At 39.2% G+C, this 19472-nt stretch overlaps 1 protein-coding gene across 1 annotated transcript in view; it reads right to left on the reverse strand.

Moving 5' to 3' along the window:
• Positions 1-279: 279 nt before the first annotated feature.
• The window catches only part of DUS4L (dihydrouridine synthase 4 like), a 45661-nt gene continuing 26468 nt past the window's right edge, over positions 280-19472 (reverse strand). Inside the window, exons 12-15 of the mRNA XM_067299377.1 lie at positions 13543-13678; positions 10707-10818; positions 2670-2770; positions 280-1264 (exon numbers count right to left, since the gene is read on the reverse strand). Coding sequence (XP_067155478.1) covers positions 1226-1264; positions 2670-2770; positions 10707-10818; positions 13543-13678 — 388 coding nt within the window. The 3' untranslated portion in view covers positions 280-1225. The remainder of the gene's footprint in view (positions 1265-2669; positions 2771-10706; positions 10819-13542; positions 13679-19472) is intronic.

A 19472-nucleotide genomic window follows, 5' to 3' on the forward strand; every position in this document is an offset into this window, starting at 1 on the left:
TTTTTTAAATAAACATTTTTTAACATATGCATCCTTATTTAATATGCTATGCTAATATGCTTTATAATACTTAATATGCTACACTGAAATTCTAAACCAAACAAATCCTATTTCCAGAGTACTCAAAATTATTTTATGAAGAAAGCTGTATTTCCAGGAAAAGTTAAATAATATCAACAACTTAGAAATTTATTTTCTTCTTTTTGCATATATACCTATTAACTCTGATGAGACAGTATGCCAGGTGAGATTTTACATGAATAAGCCCAGAAACTCATGAACTTAAACAATCCCTTTAATATAATAAACATATCCAACTTTCAAATACAAATTGGAACCAATTAACAAAAAAGATACTCAAAACACAACTTTCAGAATATCAAAGAAGGCTTTTGCAAAACAGTGCACATTTATTTGAGGTATAATATCCATGAAAAAGAAAAAAAAACGAAAAACCCAACCATCAACATTTTAAAATAATTTTTACTCAGCAAGGCAAGAGAAGTTAGGTGGCACATACAGAGTTAACAGATGTAAACAGTGAAAAAATATAGAATGTTAATATCATCCAACCCAAAACTTTGGTTATGAAAACTGAAATAACTCAATGTTTTAAAGAAGAATAAACCAGAGGCATGCAAAATATTATTTGTAAAAATACATTCATCCAAGTGGCTAAGTTACAAGCAAGTGAGATGGATTTAGCAATGCAATTTTATTTTTTTAAATTGATTGTCAGTTTTCCACGGAAGTGGAATGCTTGATGAAAAGCTTTCACTCTTCTTCAACCCACTGGTAACTGAATTTCTGAAGACTCCTAATATGTGCTGCCAAGGAGGTTTGGGTAATCGTGTGTTCATGATTTAGCGTGATATATAACCTCAGTCAAATGCTACAAGCAAATGGTGCGTGATCTCTTACCATTTTGGAAGGCAAAAGCTTGGAGAGCAGCCAAGTTGCTCCAGAAGGAATTGAAAGATTTTCATAGTTTTCCTCACAAGTGCAGTGACAAACTCCATGGTAAATCTGGTAAGCCACTTAATATTTTAATTGCAACACAGAATATATTGGCAACCAAGATATATTAGAGGAATCTGAACAGTGACCTGCAGTGCATGTGCTTTTCACAAAATCAAGTTTGTTTCACATACGCATCAGGAGTCTAAACAGCACAAGACTTTTCACATCGAAGCAACTGTATCAAGGCCATCTGTCTTAGATGCACCTACAAGTCCTTCTTGTCTTCTGCTTCACCTAAGCTGTTCTGAAAACAGACAGATTGAAAAATCTTATTTTACATTTGGCAAGATCAGAAACTGTTGTCTCCAGACAACTAGTCTACTATTTGCCCCTCCTACATTCATGCAATTTGCTCGCTATACACTCTTCAAGGCTGTAGTCCCATCAACACTACCCCACATAACACATCCACTCTGATCCCAATAGAGTAGCAGCCATAGAGCCTACTTCTTCTTCCTATTCACGTTAGAGTTGAACTGTGTAGCAGACTAAGAAAAAAATCCTTTTCAGCAAGCTCCGTCAACTGATTTATCTCTAGGAGTTGTATCTACTGTGTGCTTGGTACCTTATGTTCTTTTTGTTCAGAGGTAAACATAGCAAACTAAGGATGTGTGTTCTAGACCACAAGAAATGCAGCAGTACTGCTACGGGTCATTACACAGGGGAGCACAACAAAGATAGGACATGGATGGTGGTCTTAACTCTGGAAACACAGAGACCAACTGAGCAGTCTCCAGAGGAGTTTAGGGCGAGGTTGTGAATCAGTAAGCTGAGCCACACAGTAAAAGGGAGAGATTACATCCAGCTTAAATTTGCATTTTTTTTTCCAGCAGGAGCAACAAATTGCTTTTCTTGAAAAGCTGGTCACCAGAATTTTAAATCAGAAATAATGTATTTTCTCCCACATCACTACTTGTAAACAAGCTTTCATTTTTCTTGATACATTTTGGCTAAAACAGGCTGGGCCTGATGTTAGATATGGAACACACAAACGCCTGACAGTTAACTTTAAGAACGAGCAGTGCTCCCAGTTCTAGCAGAAATAATTATGTTATATATTCTGGGTATTATAGCCATGCATACATGTAAACCTGACCCAGCTGCTAATTCAGCTTTTGCTTGTTAATGTTTCCTTTTTGTATTTTGTACTTCAGTGTGAAGTTTTAGACTAGCTCGTTTGTAGCCTAGGTTGGGGTTTTTTTATTCTTGTGTATCAACAGTATTGCAACATTTGCAAAAGAATGTTTAAAGAACAAACAAAACAAAACAAAATTACTCTTGTAAATGATGTATATACCACACACACTACACCTATCACTTTCTTGAAGCTTTCAATTTGATTCTGGCATGCAAAACTATCTGAATCTTAACTTCCAAGTGACAGCAAAACTATGTCTATCAGTGATCTGAACTTTCGCACATGAAGCGGAAAAAAAAAAAAAAAGAAAATGCTAATATCTTTGCCTTCCATTTCTTGCAAGACAAAATTTTACTGTTTTGATGAAGTTTTAAGGAGTGTTGTCCATTGTAACTTTATGCTGTACTGAAGATTTTGGTAAATTCTCTTGCATAATAAACACGCAGCTAACATAATTTTGCTGGTACAATTTCAGAACATTGTGTTCATATAGTGAACCAGAACCACCTACCTGAAGCTGTTCATGTTCTTTCATAAGACGGTCATATTCTCTTTTAAGGCCTTCAGACTGCTTTTTAACTGCTGTCAGTTCATTAGTTACCTTGAGGTGAGCTGTAAAATACCAGAATTCATGTTTTAATTATTACTTGTATTCCTGCAGTTCCTCAGAGCCCTAGTCATGTATTAGGGCTCCACTGTACCAGAGAGCCCATCTTCTAGAAAAGTTTAAAATGGAGCATCACAGATGGATACAGGAAGACATGGGGGGCAGGAAGGGGAAGGAGAATGGCAGATGTATTCAGAACAGCAGCACAGGAAGCAGGAAGGGGCTGTGGGAAAGGTAAGGGCAAGACCAATAAACTGCTGGTTGGAGGTAACAAATTAGTGACAGTGCAGTCATCTGCCACATTGCAGAGGATAGTTCCAGAAAACCAAAACACCACAACCCTAAAACCAAACTCTGTCAGCCTTCTTTTACAAGGAAGGTAGAACTCAAACATCGAGCAGGATTTTAGCAAAGCAGCTGTGTCTGTATATCAAATGAAAAAAAAGGAATATATATTATTATAGGTGTGTAGTCCCCTTCTTCCACCCTTTTGCATATTTTACCATGCTTGAGATCATTCATTAGAAGCATCATTTTATGCATGAGAAGGCAGAAGGGGGGGGGGGGCTAGACAACTGTAAACAGGCTTTTAACATGACAAAAAGTAATTGCTAAAGGATTCTGAAAGCATTCCTTCCCCACTACAGATCTAACAGTAATAAACTGAAAGCAAGTCTATGTTGCAGTACAAAACAGCCCAGGCCTCTACAGGGGGCTAATTTACAATGCAGGATAAATCAGCATAAAGCTTCATAAAGGCTCTTACTCCTAAACTGTTATGCAAGCATTCGAGTAAGGTCATGTAGATATCTTTATATTCCTCTGCTATAGGTATTTCAGGTATCTTTACATGCCTCTGCTGTAGCAGCACAGACATACCCTAAAACTTGATTTACTCCTGCTACAACAGAGAAACACTGTTAATGACCTATAAGGCTGCCTCACAGAGCTGCATTTTAAAAACAATCTCAGTGGTACAAATTAAAAAAAAAGCAGCAGCATTTGCTACTTCCCTTGTTCCAGCAATGTGACTGCGAGCTCCCTGATAATGACTGTTCTTTCCCAGAGACTTCTGAGATATTCAGAACTGCAGCACATCTGTAGAGAATCTGTTCTCAGAAGACGAGAAACTAGATTTGTTTTCCTTAAGCTCCTAGCTACAACCATGCTGGTCTGAGCCGTATTTCACTTCAGGAGCTTGTTCACAAGTCCTAGTTCCTGAGACTCCAGGACGCAAAGATCTTGAACATCCCCCTACATGCAAAAAGGAAGACTCCCTATCCTAGTATTTCTGCTATTCATCCAATTTTTTCCTCTTTTATTAACTTGAATGTCTAGATTCAAATCATTCTTGTTTTAAAAGCCTACAAGTAGTCTTTCAGTAATATGACATTTACCTAGGCAGAAATTCTGATCTACTGAAATTAATTACAGTCAATCCTATTGATTTCAATGTAGTCAAAAATTCATCCTGCCTCTCCACAATTCTTTCTTTCTCTCCCTTACTCTTACACAGATATTCTCTGTCCTTTAATGCAATCTTGACAGCATCGATGCGAGAACTTTCTCTAAGGGTCTTGGTATTTGGAATAACCATCGTTTCCACACATCTGACAAGTCGAACCTCACTGCATTTATTCTCTTACTTCCTGACCATCTCTCTTCTCTTGCTATTCTTTAAAATATGCTACACACTATAATGAGCATATTAAAATTTGATAAACTACTGATCTTTAAGCTGTAGACAAAAAACATGCATATGCCATTTTGCCTCTTCAGTGATCTGCTAACTAGAAAACAATCTTGCTCTTTTATTTAATCATTCTTGTCCATAGTTACAGTGAAATATATCACATTTTTGAAGAAATCATAATTCAATGTCATTGATCTAACACTATTTGGCTGTTTTACAAGTAACAGCATACTATAGTTGCAACTAAAACCAACCATATCTCTAAAACATGAACAAAATATCTAAATGCATCTGTAGATCAAGAAAGCACACTACCCACCACATTGTTTCAATGCTTTGAGCAAAATAGGTATATGATAGGAATACCTCACCTAACCCTAGAAGGGGAAAAAGCAAAGACCAGATTGTCCCTTCCACCTCTGCTGGCTGTGGACAAGAAAGCCAACCTCATTCCTGTTGGGGCCACACAGTAAAAAGGAGCGTCACATCTTTGACAGCATGAGTTCCCCAGCAGGCCAACTTCTGTGGATGTCTTGTCAAACCACTGGAGACTGCCCATACGTTGCTGCTCAACTATGGTGGCATTCCATGAACAGTGCAATACAGTCAAATCAACCGTACAGATACATTCTTTTTGTCATACGGATCACATCATATAAACACTCAACCAGCATAAAAGAGAAAATACTCTGTGCACAGTACAGTCAGTTTTTTTCTGGTTTCCATCTGGCTTTTTACTTTGCCTTGCAGGAGACAGAACAGCTGCTCTGGAAGCAAGCAGAACCCAACAGCTGACCATTCCTACCAAGTAAATGCATGAGCAGCCATCAGGTGAGAGATGCTGCTTCCATGGTAATGCAAACAGCAAGAGAAATAGCTGGTAAATCCCCAAACCGGAATCCAGCCCCAATACTGCGAAAGGTAAACCATCCTTTTTCAACCCTCTCCCCCCTTAAAGAAAAGCAAAGAAAAACTCTTAAATCAGTATAAACTGAAGACATTTACAGAAAACTTTATCGCTTTACACTTAAGCATGTGACTACAAATCCATAAACTAATATAACATGTACAGTCAGGGAGAAATACAGAACTTGTCCTTCCCTTACTGCCTTCTCTGTATCCTGTTTGAGGATAAACAGCTTACTTCAGAGACTGGACTCCTCTGAAGCTGAGGCAAGACAAGGAATAAAATTGAAGACATTACCACCGACCAGTAGCTGTAGCAATTCTATTATTTCATTTCAGCAAAGATAGAGAACAGAATATTAGAAAAAAAATGCACAGTGGTTCTTCAGGCATTCTGCTGCACAGCTACTAGTTCTTGGTTGACTAAATCACCTGGCTTACAGGGTTTGCTACTAAGTAAATTTGGTGTAGTCTGGAACTTAAAATTAGTATTGCTCATAGTACAACTTCTAAAACCCAAATGATTTGGACTACTTTATGACTATGAAAGATCCCTGTGCTTTGAGAGTCTTCAAGCTTTTACAAAGTTGAGAAAGGGCTATTCAAGTTAAGAATTTAGGCACAGATGGGAGAAGAGATTCACCTTAGATAGCCAACAGGTATGCTGTAAAGCTGGGAACAACTCCAGTCAGTTAATTCCAGACTAATTCTGAATTCAGTGCTTAAGATATAAAGGTCAGATAAATTTTAAAAAAGGCAAGGCCAGAAAACTACAGAAAGTTGCTCCAAGTAACTTAATCTCAAATGAAACATTATTACAAAGGGATTTCACAGCATCTTAAGATGGTACAAAGGGCCTCGTATAACAAAATCTTGCTTGCTATATACAACATCATCCCTTTGAATTAACAAACATGAATAACAACTTGTGTTGTATGTGACATTGTGCAATGGCTCCCACCATGGTTATGATCTAGCAGTTAAAAAGCAAAGTTAAGTAAAATGGACTTTGGTTCTAAACCTCTGTCATTGTCTCAATAACATGACACTCTGGCCAGTTCATTTAACTGACTTGTATCTCATATCCCCAGCTTACAAAAGAAAGCTGATAAAGGTTGAGGGCACTGGAGTGTTTCGATAGAACTCGACATAAATACAGTTTTCATATATGTCACTAGCCTGCCCATGAACACAAAGGCCCAACTGAACTCACTGGTGGCAACAGTTCTATGAAATGTATTCATAATGTCTGTATTAGTTGTTCGTATCTTCCCAATATTCAACAATCTTAGGGTTTTTAAGCTACAGTTGTACATCTGCACGTGCATACCTTCTAGAATAGTCACCAATGAAAAGCAGTTCTAAAACCAGCCCTCCACACCAACTGCTGCTTTCCTACTCCTGTCTCCTACCCTGCTATGCAATTATGAAACAAAAAACTCATGTGTCAAATTCCGTATACAAAACAAACCTGATTAAAGCATGCAGAGAAGTTTCATCAGAATTTCCTCCTGCCCTATTATAAGCTTAGGACAACAAAACATATTAAAGATTTTTTTCAGAAAGAGCTGGACTGCAGTTCAAAAGCACCTAAATGACTTTGACGATTCAGTACAAGTACAGAGAGTGAAATGTTAATGGCAGAGTCAAAGAAATGTTATCTCCAGATTTCTTCTCAGTGTGGCATGACAGACACTGCTCAAAAATGCAGTAAGGTCACAGCTCAATAACTGCACACAGGTGCTGGAGACCACAATGACCATTATGTGATTATATATATAGGCGGAAACTTTTGGTGCACATCATTTGCCATGAAATACTATTAGAAGAGTGAGGGATCAATCAGCTGGACAGGAGTTTGCCAACAGCCTGTTCTGCTGCAATACTTGTTGTTCTGTATAAATTTCTGTTGTGTAAATAATGCTGTAGCTTTTACCGTACACTAGGACAGTGTCAGCAAAAAGATGACCCGAGATAACAAGAAAGTGAGACAGTGCAGCATTGTAGAAGTCTCCCTCTGACCAAAGCATCCCATAATAATAGAGAGTTCAACAGTCAATATTTTCACAGTGTGGGATCTGTGAGTGGGAAAAGAAAGTTACAGCACTGAAAAGTTTTCGTTTCTCTTTCTCCCCTCCACCCTGATCCCAAAACTGTAAGGACAGCTGCTTTATGAAACTTCTCTCAGACTCTGACCTCTTCTCCAGCTGCAGATAGTTTGCTTTGTTGTATGTTTTTGGATAATTTCCAAAAATTTCATCAAAATGAAACAGAGGAACATACCAGTACTTACAGTTACGATACTTGTCACAATTAGCATTTTGCACAAATAAAAACTGCAGAAACATCACATTTTTCAGAAAAAAAAACCCTACTGCTGCAAATCTGAATTACAGATGCTTACCACCAGCACCACTATCACATCACTTATTCTTTACCCAGAAAAAATCCCGTAGCTCTGACAGCAGCCACATTGACAGTCCTTAATTACCCGAGTCAACATTTTGTCAGAGAAGTATATAACGTGCAGTATGAGAAATATTTTCTCACCTCTGCACCCTGGCTTACTAAATCCTAGGAGTACTCATATTTATTCCTAGACACCAGTGAGACGTTTTTCATAATACACATGTATCAATAAAATGCCATCTCAGAAGGTTTCTCCAAAGTCATGTTATTACATGTCCAGGTATGCTAAAAATGGATTTAGGCTCTGAAACTACTAGCCCACTGCTGGGTGCCTATAAAGCCCCCAGTATGCGAGTCTGCAATAAAGGAGGGAAAAAAGCCCCCTTGCCTTCACTTTGTCAAAGTGAAATAGGGCCTCAATGAGGATAGGAAAATCAAGTCCGAAAATAAAATTTATTTGGCTGAAACCTTTGTTACCTCATTTCCTCAGATCTTTCCTCAGATTTAGTAATTACACTACTCAGTTTTTCTCCCTTGTCTTGTTTTTCCATTCTTCCTCTGCACCCACTCAAAACATAGTAAGTAGCAAAATATCTTCCTAACTTAGAATCTTACTTACGGTCAATTAGACAAAAAGATAAAGTAGACTGTAGTTTCCACATGAAAGGTAGAAAGCTGAAGAACTAGAGATGAATCTCCTGAAAGTCTGCAATAATTACTGTCTATGTTATAATTTCAGTCAGAAATACAGGAAGAGGACATATGTAGTATTTGCTCTGCTAGAAGTAGTAAATACTACATCAAAACCTTACAGAAAATTCAGGTCTCCTCTAAAGTCAAAGCCCTGATCTGATATTAAACTGAGGTACTGATATTTGAAGCAAACTTACAATTAGGACTCCTTCTGAGTGCCACTCTATTGAGATATTCCTCTTTTCACCCTATCACAACAGGTATTTGAAACTGCTTGATGCAAAAGATCAGATATGTTTTTCATTGAAGCAGCAAAACAATAGAAAAAAAAGGCTCTTACTGATATCATAGCAGAAAAAACAGGAAAGATTTTTCTTATACCAGTTTTGCTTTGTTTCACAGGTAGGGGACACCAATCCACCCCTCAAAAAAAACCAAAAAACAAAACAAAACCCAAAAAACACTTCCACAAAAAACACCAGGGATATGACTTCATGGGCACAAAAGGATAACTTTAGTCATGTAAACTCAGTGACATTCAACAAACCAAAAAGCTTGTCTCACCTCTTTTTAATCTGAACTTTGATTTTGGGTAATGCATTACTCAGTGAGCATGAAACTTAACGTTTACCTGCTGAGTTGCAGAAGTTTCAAAAGAAACCAGTAAGTTCAATTCACATGAAACCTCTAACTCTCCATACAAAGCTGCATCTAAAGAAGCATTTATTATCAAGTACTTCAAGCTTGTTGGCTATTGATTGGCTCAAATAAAGTGTAAGAAAAGCTACAAAAACATAAGACAGACATACCGTAACACTATCTAGCTGATGATGGCAATTAAAGTAACCATGAAGTTTTCTGTTTGTCTTTTTTTTTTTTTTTTGGGGGGGGGGAAATGGTGTTGAAAATATTTTCTGACTCATTCCTTAAAAAGACCCTCTCCCCAACTTTCCCCCCTAACAAAAGCCTGAAGCATGCCTTAATTTATACACCTTTTGGGTGGACAACAGCCTGCAGGGAGAATGCAGCTGAAACAGCATGTGGTAAATCTATTTATTCCTTAGTTTTCTATAGCATTCCTGACTGAAAAGCTTACATTATATTAGTGTTACATACCACCAGTTAGTCTAAATAAAACATATGCATTTATATTTTTCATTGATCCTGTCACTTCAAAGGCAGCTTTCCTCCCTTTCTTTAAGAAAACAGCAGGAGAGGGGAAAACCCACAATCAAACCTGCCTGGGAATGTGAATTAATGAGACCCTCTATTTAAAAATTCAGCTTGACTTGAAGCAACAAGAAAATAGCTGTTCTGCAGTTCTTGTTTGTCTTCCCAGTGGACAATGAAAAATGATTCATAAATTATTTGGAGTTGCTATTTTTGCAGCTTTGTAGCAGTGCTACGCAACATGGAAGTACTACTATGTTTTGATGACAACATGCTATGCGCTACCATGAAAATATGTATTTTGTAACAGCCTGAGCATCTGATTAATGCTTACAAGGTCACAAGCAGTGTTATCATAAAAACATTAATTTTGGATGGGCAGCTGTTCATAAGCATCACACACCCTGACAGATCCAAATAGGACAAAACCAAACAGGTAAAATCTGCTTCTATCTCAGTTTGGATTCCTAAGAAAGCAGCTTTGACCACCTAAACATTAAACATGGAAACTGCTAGCAAAAGCGTCATGCTACAAACCCGCAAGGAGCATTTCCTTGTAGACTGGAAAAAAAAACCCCAAACCCAAAAAACTAACACCACTGTTGCAGGAGACACATTTAGAATACTAGTCAAGAACTTACCTGCTACCTAACCTAAAAGCCACATTATGCAAAAAGCTTCAACCATGCATTTCCCCTTTTTATACAGGGAGATTGCCTGTTACATATGACAGGAAGGATCAGCTTGATGCCTTCAGCAACAAGTATTTGATACCTTATCCAGCATATCATTGATGAGGACAAGTCAACATCACTTAAATATAGCAGTTCGAGTTATGAACAATTATAACTAAGGTGCTCAAGTTACAAGATGTATTTTCATAATGGAAACATTTACTAAAAGATGGTGATGGTATGTTTTAAAGCTCCTGGTCAAATGGAAAAAAAAACCTAAAACAAAGTATTCCATAAACTGATGAAGTTAGTTAATGCTACACCTAGATAAAATTTTTGATCTACAGCGTTGAAATTATCTTTTTAATCGCAAAAAAAGTCCTAACCGATATTTACCATCTGATGTCTTCTGTAACTCTGCTTTCAAATGTACAATTTCTTTCTTTAGTTTTTCATCGGTTGCTTCTGCTGACTCTTTCTTTTTACCGCTCCCTTTTTCATTCAAGGCCTATTAAAAAAACCCCACAGTTACTACAGTTAGTTTTGGTTTAATTAGCCTAAGATATTAATACCAAAAAAACAGAGAATGTCAGCTTTGATCTTGAGAAGTGACAGGTTTTATCAAACGCCTACAGAACAGGCAGGTACTCAGTCATCCTAGAAAAACAAAAAAAGAAAAAACTGGAAAAAATATGCTCCATGTTTTAAGTTGATATGAAGTGTTGTAATAGTATGTAGTCTCCTGCATAAGAGTACATGATATCTCTGAATCAAGCCCACAACTTCTGTTCAGGCTATAAATGGCTTTTTGAAAAGACATACACTGGGACTGCAAGTGACAGGACCCCATCATGTTTATGTATAACTTGTTCTAATAATTAAACCATCCGTATTTAAACTGTGCAATATATCATTAGAAGTCTCTCCTTGCAGGTTTATAGCTACTTCTTTAATCTTTAGAATACTTTGATACCCAGATTAGATATCCACTGAAATTCAAGTAAAACTAAGAAAGCATTCAAGATCAGCCCTGTAAATACTAGATACAAGACCAGTGTGCTTACTGTACTCTGAAAACACTGGTACTATTTTACTTACTATGCATGCTCTTATCTTTAAGACAACTACTATTTGATGACTTAAAAGTATCATTTATTAAGGATTAGACCCCCATACTTAGACTCTCTGCTCCTACAGCTTCTACTTGCCCACCAAACATCATCCCTGTTATGGAAAAAGCAAAGACAGTGGTAAATGTTTAGGAGGAAGAAGAAAAGCAGAACAACTGAGATGAACACCTGTTAGGTGAACTCATGATATCAAAGAGAGATTATAAGGCATCGATGAGGGCAGAAGGGAAAGATTACTTCAGGCAAAAAAAAAAAGAACAAAACCTGTTGATAAAACTTGGGAAACAATCCAAAGAAAAGAGCTGAAGAGAATTTCCCAGATGCAATTTAACCCAAGAGCAGAGATTGCATTAGACTGCTGGTAACAAATCTGTAGTCAATTTGTCATGAAATAAAGCTACAGGGGCTTCACACTGACTCCTTTACTTCTGTTCTCATCTCTTTCTACTAATACACAAAAAGCTATTTCTATTAACTTTTATCTTAAGTCCTGTGCTCCATGTAACTACTGAATAGGGACCAGCGCAGACCTCACACTCTAGGACAAATACACAGTATTTACACTAACAATTATAAACGTTGTCCTAAATGCAATTGCTCTCACCTCTCTCTGGTGGTAGAGTGAACATTTGTAAAGAAAGAAATGCAGGGGCCAAGCCATGGAGGACCCTAAGCCATACTATCTCTATAATGTTATAATAAACTAATTCGGAACACTTTGCATCTTGAACAAGGTGGAGATCTACCTGCAGCATGCTGGCTGGACCTGTGGCTACCGTATTTTTTAAAAAAAAACACGTAATCAAAACCAAATAGAAACAAAGACAGGAAGGCTACAGTTCTAGTTTCTGGCTATCAATTACAAGCAGCTAAGAGAACGTGTCACTAGGGAAACACACACCTAAGAATGAAGGCAGCATAAAAAGAGGACTTTCAGCTGAATCCCAACAGGACAGAGAAAATGCATACCAGGATGCAGTAGTGACAGATTCCACGGCTGAGGCTGGGAGTCCATAACATTTTGGCAAAATACCAAATTCCAAAAATTCAGAATCATTGCATATTTTGAGGAATACCTAAAACACACTCCACTGACGCTTATTTTAAAATCTCTCTCTCAAACAACAGATTCTTTTGCATGCCTTTTAGTACTTTTTACCCAGAGTCTGTTCTTACCATCTGAAGATTTATTATTACGGTGCTAGTAACCACAAACACTGCTCCAAAGAGAATGGAAGAAAACCTGGACATACCTGCAGTAAATTTTGTTTTGACAATATGCTGTAGTGAAGAGTCCTGTAAACATCTTCACACACTGGGTATCTGCACTTTGGCTTATGGTTCAACCGCTTCCAACAGAAGTTGAACTAACCAATGACAAGAAAAGACTTCTTTGCCAATTTCCCTTCCCTCATCCAACTGTACACTGAACCACAGAAAAATGATAGCTTAATTTTCTCCATTCTTCTCATAAAAATAATATGTCTTTGGTCCACTGGTGGGTCTATTTTTCTTTAAGTAAGATATTTTCAGTAATATCCTCATGAACATTACGTCAGTACCTTACTGGGACAGGGAAAGTCTAGCTAGGTAGTTGGCTGACCCACCATAAAAATAAATAAATACAAAGACCAATTTTATTAGTTAGAAAAGACACTTCAGGACTGGAGCAAGTTCTGTTTATAAGAAATGGTCAGCAGCAGAGCCGTTGTACTGGAGGCTTCTCCATACTGGACTGCAATAGCCTTGACATAAACAGCCAACTGTTTAGGGTAAGAAAGATTAAGATTAGCGCCTCCCTCTATTTTGCTAAGATTAAATTCAAAGAAATATTTTAAGTAAATGTTAGTATTTTGATGAGTTTCAAACTGGAAAGACAGAACTTCCTTCATTTATTTGAATTAGTTTTCTTTCTTAATAAGATGCTACTGAAATTTTTATTCAGTATTCTGAATTACAAATTGTAAGGAAATTGTTCTTACCTTTTCCTCACTGAAAAAAACAGCCCCAAAACATTTGGTATCAAGAAGTTTTAAAACCCACACCAGTTTTATACTAACTACCTGCTGTTTAATAAAATAACTGAAAAGGTTATAAGATACCTGCTGCAGCATTTCATTCTCAGTTATATATTTTTTGGCTGCTTCAGTAGTGTTGTTTACTTGCAATTCCAGAGCTGCTTGAGTTGCCATCCCTTTTGCCAACTGAGTAAGAAGGGTAACAGTACGTCTCAATACACTGGTGAAGAAACACAGTGAAGAGCACAATAATCCACAGCACAAATTAAAAAAACAAAACAAAACAGCAACACAAAACCCTTTTCTCTAGCTTCATATTAGATGTGAAACAAAAACACAAAGGACTGTTTAAGCACTTAAAGGGAAACAACCAGGCTCACCAATGACAAATAACAATGACATAATATACTAAGAAGTTGAAAAGATTTTCATCCATCAAAAATCTGAGCCCCAGCTCTGATTTTTACCTCTGCAGAAGAAAAATTCACAACCATTAAAGGGCCAGAGACCTGCTTTGCTTAAAGGTTGAAATACACTTAAATGACTTAGTGCTTTAAGTACAATAGATCAAGATGGGCAAGACCCAAGTAACAGTGTTATGGTAATAAGTATGATATAAAAAACTTTATTAAAGGCCTGACTAGGATAAAATTAACAATATGAACCTATTAATCCTCAGACTACTCTGTTGATACTGTATAGATCAGAATATACACGAAAGTTAGCACTCATATGGCACCTCAAATCCAAGCTTTGCAAATACCTTCCTTAGTCTGAACTTATGATTGCCTCTTTGCATCACTATTTTCATACATTATCTTGGAGTCTTTCACAATGATAATGTTGCTGAATCAAGGAAAGGCCAAGACAACAATGAATTAAATTAATTCCTATAATATATCTGCTCTTCAAAGGAAATTTGAAAATCCAAGTAATTGTCCTTTTCATAATTGAAAGAGCATTAACAGAAACTGTTAACTTCCCAGCTAAGCTAAAAAGCCACCCTACCTGCTTTTTATTGAAAGCTCATTTTCACACTTTTTTGGTTTTGATTAAAAAAAAAAAAAAAAAGCTAGGGTCCCCATGCCCATATTCTTCCAAGGGGGAGTGTGTTTTATTACTGCTTATTAACTTACATCGGAAGAAACACAGATTAGAGAACAGGAGTCAACAAGACATCACTAATAAAATAGAGTCATAGAATCAATAGAATCATAGAATCATGTATTTTGGAACGAGTGCCACAGGTCATCCAGTCCAGTTTTCTGCCCAAAGCAGGGCCAGGTAGAGCAAGCTGCTCAGGGGCTTGTTCAGTTGCGTTCCCACCATCTCCACCGACGCACATTCCAGTCTCTCAGGGTCCCTGTTCCAGTGTTTGACCACGCTTGTGGTACAAAGTATTTTTCTTCTATCAAGTCAGAATTTCCCAGGTTCCAACTTGGGACTGTTGCCTCTTTTCCTTTGACTGTGGATCCCTGAGAAGAGTTGGCTCCATCTTCTCTACAATCTCTCACTAGGTAGCTGTATAAAGCAGTAAGATTCCCTCCCTTTACCTTTTCTTCTTAAAGTAGAAGCCTGGCTCCCTCCCTCTCTCCTCATACTTGATGTGCTCCAGTCCCCAAACCTTCTGATGCCCCTCTGCATTCGTCACTCCAGTATGTCAATATCTACCTTGTATTGGAGAGTCAAAGTTAGACACAGCCTGCAGATGCAGTCTGACAAGTGCCAAATAGAGGGGAAACACTGGCTGGCTACACTCTTGCTATTACAGCCCAATACACGATTGGCCTTCTTTGCTGCAAGACTGCATTGCTGTCTCATGCTCAACTTGCTGTCCACCAGGCCCTCCACGTCCTTTTCTACAAAGCTGCTTTCTACACAGCCAGTCAGTCCCCAGTCTGTACTGCTGTACGGGGTTATTCTATCAGATGTAGGGCTTTGCATTTGCCTTTGTTGAACTTCATAAGTTTTTTTTCAGAGCATCTCTCCAGTCTGTCCAGCTTCCTCTGAATAGCAGCCCCACCCTCCAGGACACTGACTCCTCTCTCCAATTTGGTATAGTCTGCAAACTTGCTGAGAGCACACTCCATCCCATCATCCAGGTTGTTAATAAAGACATTAAGCAGCACTGGCCCCAGTGTCAATCCCCAAGGGATGCCAGCTGGACTTTGCATCACTAATTACTATCCTTGAAGCACAAAGGTCCAGGCAATTTTCCGCCCACTTTATTGTCCACTTCTCCCGTGAGTATCTCTCCACAATTTGGCTATCAGAATACTATAAGGAACTATGTCAAAGACCTTACTGAAGTCAAGGCACGCAACATCCACTGCTTTCCCCTTATCCACACAGCCAGTGAACTCATTGCAAAAGGCAATAGGATTGATCAGACATGATCTGTCCTCAGTAAAACTGTGCTGGCTGTTCCCCATCACTTTGTCCTTCATGTCCCTAGAAACAGCTTTGAGGAAGATTTGCTCCATCACCTTTCCAGGGACTGAGGTGAGGCTGACTGGCCTGTAGTTCCCTGCATCCTCCTTGTCTCTCTTGAAGGAGGGTGTGACATTTACCTTTTTCCAATCATCAGGAACCTCCCCCAATCACCATGATCTTTCAAAGATGATAGAGCATGGTCCTGCAATGACACTGGCCAGCTCTCTCCACATGCTAGGATGCATCCCATCTGGTCCCACGGAGTTGCGTACATCCAATTTGTTCAAGCGGTCCCTAGCTGTATCTTTCTCTACTGTGGGTTATGTTCCATTCCCACAGTCTCTCCTAGAAGGCTCAGAGAATTGGGAGGCCAGATGGCAGACCTTGTGAAAACCAAGGCAAGGCTGGTACTGAGATACTCAATGCCTCAGCCTTTTCCATATCCTTTATCATTTGGTCCCCTGCCCCACAGAGTGGGCCCACATTTTCATTAGCCTTCCTTTTATTCTCAGCCCTTCTCACTGTTCTTCACATTCCTCTCTGGTTCCAGCTTTAGCTGAGCTTCGTCTTCCTACCACTATCCCTGCATGATGCAGCAATATCTCTGTATTCTTCCTGGGTGGTCCATCCTCATTTTTGCCTTTTGTGTACTTCTTTTTTGTGTCTTAGCCCAGTTAGTAGATCTCTGTTCATCCATGCTGGCCTTCTGCTTGACTTCCTCCACACTGGAATGGAGTATTCCTGTGCTCCGAGGAAGTCATCCTTGAAAATCAATCAGCCCTCCTGGGCTTTTACCTTCCATGGCAGTCTCCCATTGGATCCTGCTGAGGAGACACCCAAATAAGCTGAAACCTGCACTCCTGAAATCCAGGGTTGCAATTCTACTAGTTTTCTTTTTTCAGCTCTTTCAGAGTTTTAAACTCTGCAATCTCATGTTTACTGCAGCCATAGCTGCCCTCGACCTTCACATCTTCAACCAATTTTTCATTGTTTGTGAGCGACAGACTTAGCAAAGCATCTCCCCTAGTTGGGTGATCAATCACCTGGGTTAAGAAATTGTCTTCAACACATTGCAGAAATCTCCTGGATTGCTTGCACCCAGACCTATTGCCCTTCCAGCAGACAGCGGGGTGGTTGAAGTCTTCTTCTCCCTGAGTACCAAAGCCTGCAATCATGAGACTGCTTCCAGCTGTTTAAAGAATGCCAGATCAAGAAGAGGAAGTAGATGAAACAGTCTGTAACAGGCACCTACCACAACACTACCTGTGTAGGCCTGTCCTCTGTTCCATACCCATAAGCTTTTGAGTGGCTTGTTGCCAGTTCCAAAGCAAAGCCCCATGCATTCCTGCCACTCCTTTGCAAAATGCTATCCATCCTCCTCTCCTTCCCTGCCTGTCCTTCCTGAAAAGCCTGTATCCATACATTGCAGCACTCCAGTCATACAAGCTATTCCATAACGTTTTTGTAATACCAATGAGGCCATGGCTCTGCAACTGTGCACAAGCTTCTAACTCCTCCTGCTTGATTCGCATGCTGTATGAACTTGTGTTCAAGAACTTAATATGGGTCCCCAGTTGTGCTGCTTTCACAAGCATAGTATGAAAGTCTTCCCCATCCTATTTTCCTCCAGATGATTCCCATCTCTTCCCCACGCCTTCACTTCCCTTCACAGTATGACAACCCTTCCCTGATATACTGAGTTTAAAGTCCTCTTCACCCACAGACTGTTGTCAAAGATACTCTTGCCCCACAGGACACAATCTTGTCCCTGTACAGCAGTCCTTGTTCCTAAAGAGGGTCCCATGATCATAGAAACCATAAAAGCCCTGCCAGCAAAACCAGCCATGCAGCCAGATATTGACCTGCTGGATGCATCCACCCCTACTTCAGCCTTTTCCCCTCACAAGGATTGACCTGAACAGCACCTGGGTCCACACACCCTTCATCTTTGTTCCCATAGATTTGTGGTCACTTTTGATATGCCAAGGTGCTCACAAGGATGAGCAGCAAGGGGTAACAGAGGACCAGACAAGCTTCAGCAGTCTTGCCACATCTCCCGCGATATCAAGTCACGTTAACAGATGGGTGCCTCTGTTCCCCGGGGGGGACAGTCTCTGGTAACTATGATCCTCCTTTTCCTCTCTGTGTGAACACTTGGTGGAGACTCAGCTGGCTCTGATACTTCTACTGAGAGGCAGTCATCTCCCTCACCTGTTCCCAGGGCACTGTACATATTCTGCAATTGCAGAACCACAGGTCGAAAAGGAGCTTTGTTGTATCGCCAGATGTGACAAGCTTCCACCCTACCCCATCTTGGGAGTTTCCATCCACCACTTCTTTGAGAGTCTTCAATTAGCCTCTGTGCTGAAACTAACCAAAACTGACCCGAAGAGTCAGCCAGAGGCATCCAAATATCTACTCGTACCTACACGTAGCCTTAACTTGGTTGGGTAGTAGTATACTGACAAGTCAACCCAAGGACCATGCTTCTCTCCCCCTCCCCTCCGACAGATGCAATGCTAGTTTAATGGGTAAACAAAATAACTCTACAAAGTACAGCCCTCTGATCTAGTCACTACTGTAGGAGCAGCTATTTTTTATAAATTTCACTGAAAGGCCAGTAGCTCAAAAAAGGCCTTAAGCAAACCTCTTCAAGAGCAGAAGAACTTATTTCCACAGTTAAACCCATTAGGGCCACCTGACAAGTCTTCTTCCTTAAGAGCTGAGGGTGAGAGTAAAGTCCTGGGTGACCAGCTTCTAATTCTAGTGAAGGACATAATCCAACTGTTCCTCTGTTGGAGCAGAGACCATGAACATATTTACCCATATTTACTTAGCCTTTCCACAGCAAGACAAAGAACATGATGCATTCCTACCACCATTGTGCAAGACTTTAGCCTTGTTTTCTCCAGAATTTTCCTGCTGAAGTTTTGTATGAACTTTTCCCTGACACATATTTGTGTACAATGCTCCTCATGAACTTCTCCTGGTAACAGTCAGCTAGAATGGCAATACATCAGTCCAAATGGAAGAAGTTTGTCAGAAGTCTCTGCAATTCCAGGCATTTTCTTATTCCCCGTTCCTCTTGTACATCTAGGGAATGTCATGCAACTCACTGGAAGAGCTACAGAAACGGGCCAGCATTCTTTGCTCAGTATCACCATAAAATATAGAAGCAGGAAATCTTCTGACCAATACTCCCATTCCTATTTATTCATATTATTTGTCCAATTAGTTTAGGTACTCCCTGCTCAGCTGAGAAGATTTGCAGGTAGTCTTGGCTGCTACTGGCTGATATAAAATGGTCCTTTCTGTTATCCTGTGTTATTAGCTGTATTTAAAACATCCCAAAAGCAATACCAAATTTAAGAGTATAATCTCACAGTAGGCCAGCTGTCATAAAGTGCTTGATCTGAAATAATATGAAACCTTCCTTGGAAGCTGAAACATTATCCCACAGATCCTAACTTTGAGCTTTAGATTAAATGGTCAAAGTCAGACTCAAGCTTGTGTCTTAACACAGTAGGACGCAATAATACCAGCTTGCAACATATTAGGATTATTTTAACAATGTTTTAGTT

The sequence above is a fragment of the Apteryx mantelli genome, chromosome 1 (assembly GCF_036417845.1).
Source record: "Apteryx mantelli isolate bAptMan1 chromosome 1, bAptMan1.hap1, whole genome shotgun sequence".
Classification (NCBI taxonomy): Eukaryota; Metazoa; Chordata; class Aves; order Apterygiformes; family Apterygidae; genus Apteryx; species Apteryx mantelli.